The 15,254-nt window shown below is 37.2% G+C and overlaps 1 protein-coding gene across 4 annotated transcripts in view; it reads right to left on the reverse strand.

The window, feature by feature from the left end:
- Ptbp3 (polypyrimidine tract binding protein 3) overlaps positions 1-15,254 on the reverse strand; it is a 99,039-nt gene that overhangs the window by 57,908 nt on the left and 25,877 nt on the right. For 3 of the 4 annotated variants that reach the window (XM_033759131.1, XM_010639344.3, XM_033759132.1), the window contains one exon: positions 10,007-10,091. In XM_033759131.1, coding sequence (XP_033615022.1) covers positions 10,007-10,040 — 34 coding nt within the window. In that variant the 5' untranslated portion in view covers positions 10,041-10,091. The remainder of the gene's footprint in view (positions 1-10,006; positions 10,092-15,254) is intronic. The other variant, XM_033759130.1, reaches the window with a different exon arrangement.

Consider the following 15,254-nt stretch of genomic DNA (forward strand, 5'->3'; position numbering starts at 1 on the left):
GTTGAGGATATGGGAAAATGCTGCCTCCCAGGATCCCATCAGATCATCCAGGTTGCTATATTCCAATTTAAATTTAGGTTTTTTTTCTCTAGGGACATGGGGAGCTCTTCAGGACTTGGGAGCAAGGGAGAAAATACATTGGGGCTGCGTTTAACATGTTCACAACAGGGCCGTCATTCCCATGTCTCACTGCTGCGCAGCACAAACTACCAGTGATACACGTATGACATACATGCTTCAGCAGCTTTTATTAATTTTATTAGTAAAAAGACCGAGAAATGTGACTAGATCTGTTTGTACCACCAGAGGTGCAGGCCACCCGACAGGACAGTCATGCACGTACCACCAGTGGCTCAGCCAGCAGGAACGTGGTAAGGGTGACTACTCAGGTGGGAGTGAAGCAGCTGGACCGACCAGGAAGGAACAAGCAGCAGCAGAGAACAGGCATTTCTGGCATGAGAGGTGGTGAAGGGGCCCTGCCTGAGTCACAAGGATGCTGAGGACAGTACTCCCAAATTCTCTGGGGTGATGCCAGTCAGAGCCAGGCTCTCAGGCCGGATATCTGCTTTTTTGTCCAAATAAGCTAATCCTTGGGCAGCTCCCGGGCACATGAGAGGTGCGGGAACCTGACCTGCGGCGCCAGCTGGCAATCCTCGATCAGGCCCTGCACCAAGTAGCAGCAAGCTTCACCGAGCAGCTCCCCAAGCTCTCTGGTACTCTCAGGTAGTGGAATGGACCCATCCCAGCAGGTAGTTGAGGATCGTACCAAAATGGCGGCCGCCCCGGTCAATCAACACCCAACCTCCAGCGACGGTGAGCAACTGCACGCGGCCGCTGAACATGGCTTTGAGCCTGGTGCCTTGGCCCTTGAGCGTGCGGAGCGTGGTGTAGTGCAGCAGGCCGCCCACGTTCAGCTTCACGTACTTGCTGTTCGGGGTCAGGGGCTTCAGACCGAAGGCGAAGGCGGCGACGCCGGACTCCAGACCAGAGGGCTCCGCGGCTTCTAGGGCCGGGGCTGCGGCGGCCACGGGCTCGGAGGCCTGGGCCGACATGCCGGGTGGGGGTGGTGGCGGCACAATCTAATCGCATTTTATCTGCAGTGCTGGTACTTAAATCCAGGATCTTCACACTGCAGTAAACCCTCAGCCCTTTATTTTTATACAGGGTCTTGCCAAGTTGTTAAGTTACCCAAGCTGGGCTCAAATCTGCAATCCTCCTGCCCCCACCCGAATCTAGGTATCTTAACACACCTACATAAGGATAAGTAACTTGACACCAACATCATACATTTTCTAAGTATGAATAGGTATCTACAGATTAACAATGATAAATGATAACACTCTCACTAGAACTACAGCTCAGAACACCTGAGTCTCAGGAGTTGAGAAAGAAGTGTGCCTCTCTGCCCTCTTCATGTTGGCCTACAAGGTCAAGCACTGCTGACACCACCAACACATTAAGTGCTGGAGAAAGACGCTAAAGCAGTGATGGCCAATACAAACAACCTGCCATAGGTTGCCACCGCTGTCTTAAAGGATAAGGTTCCTATTGGCTTACCTGAAATACTCCAAAAATAAATAAAAGAACATCAAGATGGTTATTTCTTTAATTGAGGTATTAGGTTTGAAAAAATGAGTATGCAAAAAAAAAAAAAGTTTTTTGAGCTCCCTCTTCTGTGGCACTATGAAATAAAAATCTAAGATGACAAACCTTTACCAAAAAATATACGCAATTACAAATCACCATTTTGGCTTGTTAAATGTTCAGTACGATAAGGTGCCTAGGCTACGTTGAGAAAGGTAGAAGGCGGACAGGACACAGGGAAAGGCAACTGGATTGGCTATGAAATCAGACATCCTGTCCTAAACAGTTATTTGACATTATAGGTATTACTCATTTAACCAGAGACTTACAGCCGAGGTGCACTATTGGGACTTACGATGCTTTTTTTTGGGGGGGTACAGTTCTGTACATCTTGTTCTTAGAACCTCAATGTCTTTTTGTACAGTATACCTTGGTACATAGCATCATGATTTTTGCTGATTATACTATACAGTGCTGTAGTTTTATACTCTGTTATATATTACAATACTGCATGTAAAGAGTTATGCAAATAAAAGCAAAGTCATTGAGTTGGAGTTTCCTTTGTTCTGAATATATTGTAGTATACATACCATATAAAATTTCTTATTTAGATACCCATTAATTTAACAACCTAGTTGCAGGACTGTAACTTGGTTGTTAAACAAGGAGTTGTCTGTATTGTGCCTTAAGACTCTACTCTGGTAAAGAGAATACACTAGAGAAAGGAAACTATAAATATTAGTTTAATTTTCTATATGTTTTTAATACTTGGCATAATGTCCAGTACACTGATCAATAATATGTCTAATTATTACAAAAAACTGTTTTACTTGGAAATAACATTCTACTTTTTAATGTAAAAATATTGATTTTTAAATTATAATAATCTTCCCCTACTCCTGCTCTGTGATACTGAAGAATGAACCCACGGTCTTTGCATTAAGCTATCCCCCTTTTGTTTGCTTGTTGTGGTACCAGGGACTGAACTTGGGTCATTGCACTTGCAAGGCACACAGTGGAACCACTGAGCTAAATTCCCGGCCCCCTTTATTATTTTCTGAGATATGGTCTTGCTGAGTTACCCAGGCTGGGCCAAAATTTGTGATCCTCCTGCTTCAGCTTCCCAGAGTGCTGGGATTATGGGCATGAACCACAATGTCTGCCTAATTTTTTTCTCTTTATATTCTTATTTGGGAAAATTAAGGCACTGCCCAAAAATGACTGAAAATGTTACCATCAAACGAAATCTAAAAGTCTAAGTCATCTACATAGTAAGAAAAAAAAAGTTGCTTCTAAGGAGTTAAACTGCAACTGGGAAATGTATGTAAGTAATTGTATGGCCATAATTTTTTTGCTTTGTTTTGTTTTCAGACAGGGTCTCACTATATACCCAGGCTGGCCTCCTCAAACTCACAGCAATCCTCCTGCCTCAGCCTCCTCAGTGCTGGGATTACAGGCATGCACCACTATGCCCAGTATGTATGGCCATAATTTAAGAAAAGTCAATGTGAAACAAAGAAATTCTAATGCACTAAACACATACATTTGAAGAATTTTCTGTACAAAAGAATAGACTATGGGGACAAGGGGAAAATTTGAGAACCAAGACTTTTCATGGAAAGGTACAAGATCCCAATGATGAATGTAACTGTACTGTATACCTAAAATGTACCAATAAACTCAATGAGAAAAAAAAAGAAAAAAGAATAGACTATGGGGACAAGGGGAAAATTTGAGAACCAAGACTTTTCATGGAAAGGTACAAGATCCCAATGATGAATGTAACTGTACTGTATACCTAAAATGTACCAATAAACTCAATGAGAAAAAAAAAGAAAAAAGAATAGACTATGGTGTTTCCAAAATCTTTATAATTGTTTTATTTTACTAAACAACTATCAAACACCTACTACAAAGAGGTATGTAGAAAAGACTTTTTCAAAAGTTTATATTCCTATTTCAAAACTGGAGGAATCCATCAGGAAAACTACCTTAGAAAAATGATTCTTTTTTAAAAAGAATAATACAGAATTTACAAAAATTTAACTACAAGATGACCAAAGTATTTTTCAATAACTACTGTGAGATAATATAACAGGAAATAAAAACAATTTTGGGCCAGGAATTTAGCTCAGCGATACTGCTGCCTGCCTCACAAGTGAAAGGTCCTGAGTTCAACCCCCAGTACAGAGGAAAAAAAAAAAATATCAAAATTTTCAGTAATTTTTCTGTGTATGGCATATCTTAAAACATTCAATACACAACACAGTATCATCTGTACAGTAGCATCTAGTCTCTTTCTGAATTCTTTTTGCATTATTGTCTTTCTTTGAGCAACACACTTTACATTGTCGTGTTGGCCTTTTTTTCCCGTGGATGGAAAAATTACAATAAAAAATCCACCCACTAAACGTAACGGTGAAGATGTCCATGTGGATGTCCTAACTAGCCCGTATTTGTAGATCAATTACTTGGTCTGTAAGACCTAATCTAAATGGTAAATGACTTTTTTAACCTTTTTGTGTTGAATAAATAACAAACAAGTTCCACAATGTTTGGTCCAGAAGGTGCATAAAATTTTATAATAATATTTTCCCCTCATCTTTTGATTACAGGATAGCTTGTTAATTGTTGGTCAACTCTGTCAACACCACAAAACTAATTATTATAATCACCAACCACTACTGTAATTTTTTTAGTTTTATTTCTTCTTTTGAGTTCTATCATTTCTGTATCATGAATAGTTGACAACAATGAGACATCTTGTCTTTCCATTTTATAACACAAACTTTGTCTCTTTGCTATGCTAACATTTTTCCCTTTTTTCAGACCTTTCAGCACTTTCTTCCTATTCAGTCTTAGTGTACCAAACATGTCCATTCATATTGCAGAAGAGTATCTGAGTTCTATAGAAATATAAAAAGTATATCTAATATACTTATGAAGAGTTCTTACAGATTGTAGCATTACTTTTTTTTCCCACAAATAAACATGAATTAGTAAAAGAAAATAACTAGAACCTATTAGATTTCACTAGAAACACCAAAGGTGAATACAACATTCTAAATAAAAAAGTATCAATATAAAACAAAACAGACAGTTCCAGTATATCTTGTGCAAATAAGAATCAACTAGTTGATGGTTCCACCACCTTGTGAGCACAAGGTCCTGAGTTCGAAGCCCAGAACAAAAATAAAAGATTCAACTGGCTGAAATGACATATGCCCTGGGATAGTCAGTATGTAGACAAACACACTGCTTCAAGGACACTTGGGGTAAACTGTTGAGAGGTTAAGATATAGAACTTTTACCATTACCCCAAACAGCTTCCTAATGCCTCTATGCAGTTTGCCCTCCCAAGTTCCCAGATCCAGGCAAAGAGGCTTTACTTTGTCTGATTAATCTAATTTATCACTACCACATTGTCTTGATTACTACAGTTTAATAATGACTATTGAAATCAGGTACTAATTTGGGGAGAACTAACAATTTTGAGTCATTCAAACCACAAAAATCATGGAATCTCTGTATTTATTATTACTATTACTGTTATTATTATCATCATCTGGGTTTTTGAGACAGGGTCTCCCAATATAGTTCAGACTGGCCTCTGAATCCACTTTGTAGTCCAGGCTGGCCCTGAACTTGCATTGATCCTCCTCCCTCCTCCTCCTAAGTGCTGGGATTTACAGGCTTGTAGCATCATGCCTTGCTGACCTCTACATTTGTTTAACCCTTTATTTCACTCAGCAGTGTTCTGTGGCTTTCCTTGTAATTTTCTTGCACACTGTTTTGATACACTGCTTCCTAAGTACTTCATAATTTTTAATTTCTTAGACATGGAGTTTGGCTCTACTGCTCAGACTTGGTTTTTAACTTCTGGGCTCGAGTCCTCCTCTTGTATCACCTTCCCAACAAACTGTAATTACAGTTTGTGGCCCTGCACATGGCTATGGAACTTCATAATTTTAAAAATAAACTTGTACAACTAAAACACTTTTAGAATTTTATATTCTAGCCAGTCGCTGATTACTGTATATATAACATCAATTAATTCTGGTTTGAGAACTTTTTATTCTATAACTATGCCAAATTCTTTATTTTCCATACAACGTTCTATCTTACTTTCTTAGAAGGAATTTCCATTTCTAGCTTTTTTTTTTCTAATTTTATTGTACTAGGGTAGTACATTCTGTATAATGCTTAATGAAAAGTAATGAGATTTATCAACTTTGCTTCATTCTTAATTTTAGAGCAAAAGCCTTGTCTCATACCCTAAGTAAAATGCCAGTTGCAGTTCTGTATTTTTATCAGGCTGAAAGGGTTCCCTTATATTTCTAGTTGGAGGACAGTTTTGTTTATTATGATTCTTTGTAATGCCTTTTGGGTCCATTAAGATGAGCATAAAGTTTTTCTTTTTTAAGTTGTTAATATGGTGTATTACACTGATTCATTTTAAAAACCACACTAATTAGGATATCCACTGTACTAAATACAAAATTAAAAAACAAGTGATGGCAAAAGGGTGGAAAAATAAATTTTTGTGCACAAATGGTGGAAATGTGACATAGTGTGGTCACTATAGAACAAAGCAGAATGGTTCCTCAAAAAATTACACCAGGCATGATGGTACATGCCTGTAATCTCAGAACTCAGGAGGCTAAAGCAGGAGGATTGCCACAAGTTCAAGGCCAGCATGGGCTACAAAGTAAGTTTAAGATCAGCCTGAACTACATAGCAAGAACTTGTCTCAAAAAATTAAAAATAAAAAATCTAGAATTTAAAAATTAGTCTAGAATTACTATATGAATCCAACAATTTCAATTCAATTCAACTGAAAAAAGAATTTAAAGAGATATTTGCACACTATGTTTGTTGTAACATGTCTCGCAAAAGAAGTGGTCACAACCAAAATGTCCATGAACAGATGAAGAAAGAAAATTAAGTATGAAATTAGAAAGAAAATGTGTATATATGTATACTGAAACTTTTTTTAACCCTGAAAGATAAAAAGAAAAAGAAAAGAAAGGACATCCTCTCATATGCTAAAACATAGATGAAGCTTGAGGGTATTACGCTAAATCAGACACAAATGGAAAAATCCTAACCACGCAGGCTTGACGGTACATACCTGAAAACTCAGCACAATGGAAGGCTAAGGTAGGAAGGTCACCCAGTTTTGAGCCCTGGCAACTTAGCAAAACCTTGCTTGGAATAAAACAGGGCTTGGGAGGTAGCTAAGTGTGAAAGATTGGGGTTCAATTCCCAGTTCTACCAAAATTTTTTTTCTAAATAAATATAAATAAATGGACAGTGTATTTCAGTGAATACAGACGTAATTGAGATTAGGTCCCCTCCAATATCGGTATTCTTCCTTTTTAAAGTAATAGAACTATCATTAGATAGGCATACTATAGGCCAGTTTCCTAGGCCCTTCTCCCCCTGAAGTGATGTGTCAATGTAACTAAGGTCTGGCTAATAGGATGAGACAAAAGTCTAATGTCTTATCCTCATAGGACTCAGTTTCCACCTCTCAACTCTGTTGTGCTTAGGGTGTGATTTTCATCATCATCTAAGGTAAAGTCTAGCTTTAACTTTCATTACTCCTCTTCCTAAAGACTGATGGAGGTAAAGTACGATTTTAGACATTAAGAACGTAGTCACATGTCAGTGATGGTGAACCTTTTAGAGCTTTCACTGGTAACAAACAGCCCACTGTGGCACACATGCCATAGGTTTACCACCACTATCCTATGTTAAGGATGAAAGAATAAAGTAGAAAAAGTCTGGTCCTCAACAAGATCAAGAAATCAAATAAGCCCTTGATTACCTTTCTAGAGAAATAAAAAATATAAGCCCTAAAATCAAATGGAATAATTAAATAGCAAATTAGAGAATGCTGAGCAAATAATGAGTCAGAGAATTATTTTAAGGAAATTATCCAAAATGTAGGACATTATGGAGAAAAAGATGGCAAGATATGTAAGACAGGTTAAGACAAATCAGGATAGAATGAGGTGAACCCATACAGCTTTAATGGGAGTTTTAGAATAAGGCAACTTTAAACTGGGTGTGGTGGCACACACCTGTAATCCCAGCACGAGGGAGGCCAAGGCAGGGGAATCACTGTTGAGTTTGAGACCAGCCTGGGCTACACAGTGAGTTCCAGGTCAGTCTCAACTCCATAGAGAGACCCTGTCTAAAACCACCACCCCGCAAAAAAGAAAAAGAATATGGCAACTCTGTGAAGAGTTGAATCATTTCTGAGTAGGGACAAATGAATATTTTAGTACCAGTTCTCAATGTCAGCATAATCAGGTTTAGAAACTTCAGATTCCAGCCTTTTAACCAGTAGTTCTTAAAATGTGATTCCTCAAATGGCAGCATCAGCATTATGGAAACTTGTAGAAAAAATTCTCAGGATCCACACCCGACCTACTGAATTAGAAATGTTCCCAGTAGACTCCGCAACTGTGGTTCCCCCAATACTGTGGATAGAACCTATGGTCTTGTACATGCTAGGCAAGTGCTCTAACACTGAGCTACATCCCCAACCCTGGCCACTGTGTTTTAACAAGCTCCCTTCTCTCCCTGATTCTAATATGAGCTCAACTTTGAGAAGTCTACTTTGTAGTCTCAATGCCTATATTACTTTTCACACACTCATATGAATATCTTGCTGTTGCTCTGCCTATGAAACCTTCCCATTTAGTCCTTTAAGGGTGTGCTGTGGTTGACCAATTTCCATTCATTTTTAATGTCTTCAATGAATTTTCTTTTCATTTTTCACCTTAACTGACTTACGCTGTTCACTTTCTCTTATAAAGTACTCATCTACAGACTATTTATTCTCCCAAACCATATGTAAGCTCAGTCATCTCCTACATCCCTATCTTCAAAAATATCTAGATAGGGCTGGGGATTTAACTCAGTGGTGCCACTAGGACCTGAGTTTGATCCCTGGTTCAAAACAAAAACAAAACAAAACAAAACAAAAAGGATAAAAAAAATCCTACCTTTTCTGAATATCCATTTCCATAATTTTAGTTGGCCAAGTGTGTGCAATTTTGACTACCAAATTTCTCTCACAATATTAAGACCAGGAACTCTCTACCTATGGGACATTTCCATTTGGATGTTTCAAAAGAACCTCAAAATCAATACATACAAATCTGAACCAGCTGTGTTGTCCAAATGTGTTCTTATATATTCTGACAGAAATGAATGGTACTATTCATCTATCTAATTATTCAAGTCCAAATCCTGGAAATCATTGACAGAACCCTTACTCACACAATCAATTGATCACAACTTACTTCTAATTTTACATTAAGTTCTTCAATTCTCATCACAACCGTCACTTCCAGAGTGCAAGTTAACCATCCCTTATTAAGACCACATTAACCTTTTAATTGGTCACTCTCCTTCCAGTATTGTGCTCCTAGAATTCATAGAATTCATTTTGAAGACTTTTTTTTAAAACAAAAATTGGAAAAAAAAGTCTCATTATGTAGTTCAGGCTGGCCCTGAACTCACTATGGAGGACAGGCTGGCTCTGAACTTGCAGTGATTCCCTTGCCTCAGCCTCCTGAATGCTAGAATTGCAGGCATGTGCCACCACAGCTGGCAAAAATCTTCATATTTCAAGAGTGCTTATTTTTAAATTATGTAGTACCTTATGGTATGTGGACTATATTTCAATTTTTAAAAATCACATGAGGCTGGGGATACAGTTCAGTCATAAAGCACACCCTGGGTTTGATCTCCAGCACCATAAAAACACACAAACCAACCTCCCAAATTCATGTGGTCATATAGTTTTAACAAATCTGCCCTAATTCAAAACAGATTTAAATCTAACTTTTTTATTCAATAGTTCTGGGTCACAAACTTAATGATACTAGTTTTATCACAACTATTTAACAAAAAGAACATCAATCAAATAGGAATCATCAAGGCCAGAGATTTTCAAACACAAGGTCCTGAGTTTGCTCCCTGGTACTGTAAAACAACAACAACAACAACAACAAACAAACAAAAAAAACCAAATAGGAATCATCTGATAAAGAACATCAATTAAATAGGAATAATCAGATTAGATCCAAATAAATCCTAAAAACTTAATGAGAGGTAGGGACAAGGGGAAAAAATGAGAACCAAGACCTGTCATGTAAAGGTACAGGATCCCAGTAATGAATGTAACTGTGCTGTGTACCTAGAATGTACCAATAAACTCAGTAAAAAGACAAAAAGAAAACTTAATGAGAACAGTGCCTAGTGATTTCATCTACATAAACTACAACATATTTTAGTTTTTATTACAAACACAGACACTTCAATATATATTTGTAAGATGAGCAAAATAAGAACATTTTTTAAAATGTTGAAACACATAGAAAAAATTTTTGAAAAATTAACTCACCATACACACCTGTAGAAGGACTGGAACTGTTCATGGTAGAAGGGCCGTTATTGACACCACGAGAAAGAAGCTCATCGAATCTCCGCTGAAAAGCAAAATCAATGCCCAATTAATAAAAAGTTTACAATAATGGTTTTTTAGTTACTACAAAAAATATCCAAGCTAATACTATTACTTTATTTTAGTATGACGACATTTAAGGGGAAGTCCTTGAGGATAACAAAATCTAAAAGGTAGCAGTGAACTGTAAAGAAAAATTATTGCATATAACATGATTCAGTTTTTTTGTTGTTGTTTATTTTTTGGGTTTTTTTTTGAGGGGGTACCGGGGGATCAAACTTGAGTCCTTGCCCTTGTGAGGCAGGTGGTGGAACCACAGAGCTAAATCAATTTGATCCTCTGTACCACAAAAAACAAAACAAAAGTGTCATAACAGATAAGGGAGACCTTATCACAATTTTTTTAATCAAATCCAGTACTCCAAGATGTTATATTTGAAATACTGACCTGTATTTAGGTGGTTGCATTGTTACACTGTTTTTACTATGTATTTACATGCAAAAATATTTGTGTAGCTCTGAGAATCTTGACTTTTCCTTTTTTCTTTTTTGTATCAGGAATTGATCTCAGGACTTTGTGCTTTTGAGGCAGGCAGGATGGCACTGAGATAAATCCCCAACTCGAGCTTTCATTTTCTATGTACTTCTTCGAACAGAACTCAAAGACTTTTTTTCCAACACTGAGGATTGAGTCCAGGGCTTTTGCTATATCCCCAACCTTTTTTATTTTTATTTTGAGACAAAGTCTAAATTACTAAATCGTTCCAGTTGGGCTCAAACTTAAGATCTTCCTACCTCACCCTTCCAGAATGCTGGGTTGTAGACCTGTGCTACGAGGCCTGGCTTACAGTTTATTTCTATGCTGATCAAATCATTAATAATCACTGAGTGAGTTTTCATCCTTTAATCTTAATGTTTTTATTACTTTTTCCTGGTATCAGGGATCGATCTCAGGACCTTGCGCTTGCCAGGCAGGCATGGTGCCACTAAGCTACATCCCTAGCCCTATATAGTTTTATTATTACTTAATGTATACTGTTTTTGGTGGTGGTGTTTGTTTTTTGAGACAGGGTCTCATATGTAGTTGACCTGGAACTCACTATGTAGCCCACACTGGTCTTGAACTCACAGTGATCCTTCCAGCCTCAGCCTCCCAAGTGCTGGGATTACAGGCATGAGCCACCATGCTGGACTAATGTATAGTATTTCTTAACTATAATTTAAATAACACACTTTTGGGTAAGAAATTTAACCTAACTTCAAATCTGAACTGTCAATACTAAAAGATGTCAGACAAGACTTTTCATTTAACAATAATTACCAAGATTTAGCCAGAATCATATATATGGAGTATGAGGTGAAAACAAACCTATTTTTTTTTTTGGTACCAGGGATTGAACATGGGTCTTTGCACTTATGAGGCAGGCAGCAACACCACAGAGCTAAATCCCCAGCCTAAAATAAACCTATTTCTAATAGCACTATTTGTTCAGCTTGATCAATTTTTAAGAACAAGTATTTTGGTCCACTGGATAGTAAAACAATATCCAGCCACTCTTACAAATATTAGAAAGACAACAATGCTAACAATAGACACTTAATGCGGGGAACTATTTCAGACGGCTGAAGAAAAACTATCAAATGTATTTGCATAATAGAATTATAATTATTTAAACAACTAATTAAATATCCAGAAATTACTTCCCTTGGATAATCAGAAATGTATTAGAGACACAAAAGGAAAGAAAGAACTGAAAAAGAATGGAAGATGAATATAAACTCCCCAAAAGACTAGGATGAAGGTCTCACTTGAAGCATAGGTCTTTCTATTAATTTCTTAAATGTAGGTACAATCAGGTTTTGTACCCTGATAATTAAAGGCTAACCTTTGTAGCTCACTTTCTACCTGCAGCTATAGAAAGGTAAACTTTTGTAATTTTAAATATAGTAAATATTAAAATTATGCCCAACCTGGTTTTTAGAGATGAGTAATGTGGTAAAATAAGAATAAAAATATAGGGCCAGGATTTAGCTCAATGGTGCTGTGCCTGACTCACAAGCACCACGTCCTGAGTTCGATCCCCAGTACTGGGGGAAAAAAAAGAATAAAAATATAAAAACATATTTCGTACTTTTGTTCAGTTTAATATCAACATGTTTCTCTAAAAATGAAGCTAGTCTGGTCTTAGAGACCATTTCAATTATTTTTAGACTTGCAGGGATATATGAAAACATCAACAAAACATCAGTTCTAGGTTGACTGTAGACTGAAATGTAAAGGCAAAAACAATGAGGATTCTAGAAGATAATATAAAGAAGTGAGTAGCTTCACTGTTCTGGAGTAGGAGAAGTAATAAAACAAGAAGTACAACTATAAAGCAAAGATGTAGATAAAGTAGACATTAGGATTTTTTTTTTAACATAAGACATTATTTGGAAAGAACAGGAGAAAATATCTGTGATACATATAACCAACAAGGGATTTACTTAAATTTACTAAGTAAAAGAAAATGGGAGGGCCAGGGATTTAGCTCAGTGGTGCCAATGCCTGCCTTGTAAGCACAAGGTCCTGAGTTTGATCCCCAGTAACAAAAAAAAGGAGGGGGGACCACCCAAAACACTGGAAAATTAATAATCCAAAGTCAAGATAACAGGAAATAAGAAACTTAAAGGCACTTCACAAAGTGGAAAAACTCAGTACTTTTTCAGAGAAAATTTCTCTCAGGAAAATTCACCCCTATTTATGGCTATGTGACTTCCAGTGTCACTGCAAAAGATAATTTCCTGTCTCATAGACCTACAGTAATTTTGTGATATGTTTTGGCCTATAAAATATGCATAGACATGGGCTACACGTAAACCAAGCAAAAGCTTCAAAGATCAGTCATTTCTGCCAGCTGCATTTCTACTTTTTTGTTATTTTGTTCTAAAACATTGGAATATGTCCCACATAAGAGTATCTCTGTAATAGCTATCAACACCATAAGTAAACATGAAATGTTTTTCTAGCCATGTATAAAAAACTAATATGAAGCCAACATAGGAAAATACACTTTTAATATAAACAACCATCATGACCTATCAAGTAGATGATTAATTTTTGTAAATGCACGCAATGATTATACAGTAATGAGAATGAACTTGCTCCAAAAAATAGGTGAAATCTCACACATTAAAATGTCAGTCACAAAAACTACATGTTGTATTACTGCATTTAGTAGTATATAATAAGATAGTCAAAGATAAACTACACATACAAAAGAAAATTTCTTCACACTATATATACAAATTAATTCTAAAAAGTATTAATACTAACAAACTTAAGAAACAGGAGTAAATCTTCATGACCTTCCTCAAAGAGGGAAAGGAATCAAGAGATGGAGGGAGAATGGTGGGGAAGAAAGACAAGTACATGTGCTAATTCCAAAAAAGGGGGCAAAGTTCAAGAGATGGATAGAGGAGAGAAGAAAGGGAAAGGGGATGAAAAAAGAAATTAAGGTATATTATATAAATGTACCAATTCCCTACAAGGAATGTAAACACTATGACTACAAACATGTACTAGTAAAATGATCTGAAAAAAATGATTTCATGACATAAAAACAGAAATGTCAAAGGATAAAAGTATATCAACTGTACTGTTCAAAAAAAATTTTTTTAACTTTTAAACTTTAAAGTAGAAAGTCAAAGACCATTAAGGATAGAAGTCAAACTCTGGGGCCCTTAACCTGCAAAACTCATTAAAAGCATGATTTAGCTGGGTGAGGTGATATCTGCAATCCCAGCACTGGAGGGTGAGGCAGAAAAATCACCACTTAAAATCCAGCCTAGGCAACTCAGACCCTCCCACAAAACAAACAAACAAACAAACAAACAAAAAAGGGCTGGAGATGTAGCTCAGTGTATAGCCCTAAGTTCAATCCCCAGTGTATTTCTAAAACGGCATGACTTGTGTTTTCTTCTGAAGCAGTCTGGGACTTGAAAACAAGCTGCTCTTGCCTAAAGAGTCTCTTCACTTGCACCTGCAGATGCCCAAGAGGTAAATAAATGCAGAGCAAAGCTTGACCTTCATTTTGTATCTGTCTCTTATTTCCTTAAAATTTATTTCCTTGCTCAGATCTGTATACAGGGTGTGGAAAGTATATAGGGAGTGCCTAAAAGCTAGCAACACAGAGTTGCTAAATTTTACATAATCTATTTCAAGACTGAGGACACCAAGGTAAGAGATTTACAGGGCAACCCAACTACTAGCAAGTGCCCAGGATATCCAGTCATTTCCCTAAACCTCTGAGATCACCCTAAAATCAGCAGAGGCTTCATGAAATCAAGACTTCCCCAAGAAGAAACAATTATCTCAGGAGAAGGAATTAAGTGATAAGGACCTCTACAGAGCCATTTGCAAAATGATCAACAAGACCCCAAGTAGCACAACTCCTTAAAAGTTATTCCCTTCTTTTTTGACATATGCTTTCTCTTCATCAAAGCTGTGCCCCTTGGGTAAAGTGAAGTCCTCACAGGGTGTCACTACCTATAATTCCAGAGGGCTAAAGCAGGGAAGTGGTAAGTTCAAGAACAACCTCAGCAACTCAAACTTTATCTCAAAATAAAAAAATAAAACAAAGGCTGGAGATGCAGCTCAGTGCAAAAGCTCTAGGTTCAATCTCCAATCTGACAAAAACTAGGTCCCTTTCGTATTTTCTCTTGCTCTCTAACTCTTCCTAATCAATAGCCTATGTCTAGTACTGACCTTGTCCTGAAATGGTTTTGTGTGACAATGTTAAGAACATTCCCAGGGCCAAGTCAAAGTTTCCATCTCTTTTTTAAGAGGATTTCTTTGGACCACATCGAATGACACAGTGAGATAGATAAAGCGTGATTTAAACTGGCTGGGAAGAGAGGCATAAGATCCCAGCACCTCCTCTCAGGATCCATATACGGAGGTTCTTGCAGGTTCCCTCAAGATCTAGACAGCATAAAAAATAGACACCACAAAGAGCTCACTATCATGGCTTTCTTCACAATAGCCTGCCCTATGTCCTCCAGGGTGTACTTTTATCTTGCTTTTTCCTCTTTTACTCAACCCAACCTCACTCTGCAGAACCAGTTTCTCCCTCACTCTTCATTGTTACTTTTTCAAGTAAAATCTGTCACTGGGTTTACTTTTTTTTTTTTTTTTTTTTTTTTTTTTT

Source organism: Fukomys damarensis, unplaced genomic scaffold (genome assembly GCF_012274545.1).
Source record: "Fukomys damarensis isolate Sample0158 unplaced genomic scaffold, DMR_v1.0_HiC HiC_scaffold_36, whole genome shotgun sequence".
NCBI classification, from domain to species: domain Eukaryota; kingdom Metazoa; phylum Chordata; class Mammalia; order Rodentia; family Bathyergidae; genus Fukomys; species Fukomys damarensis.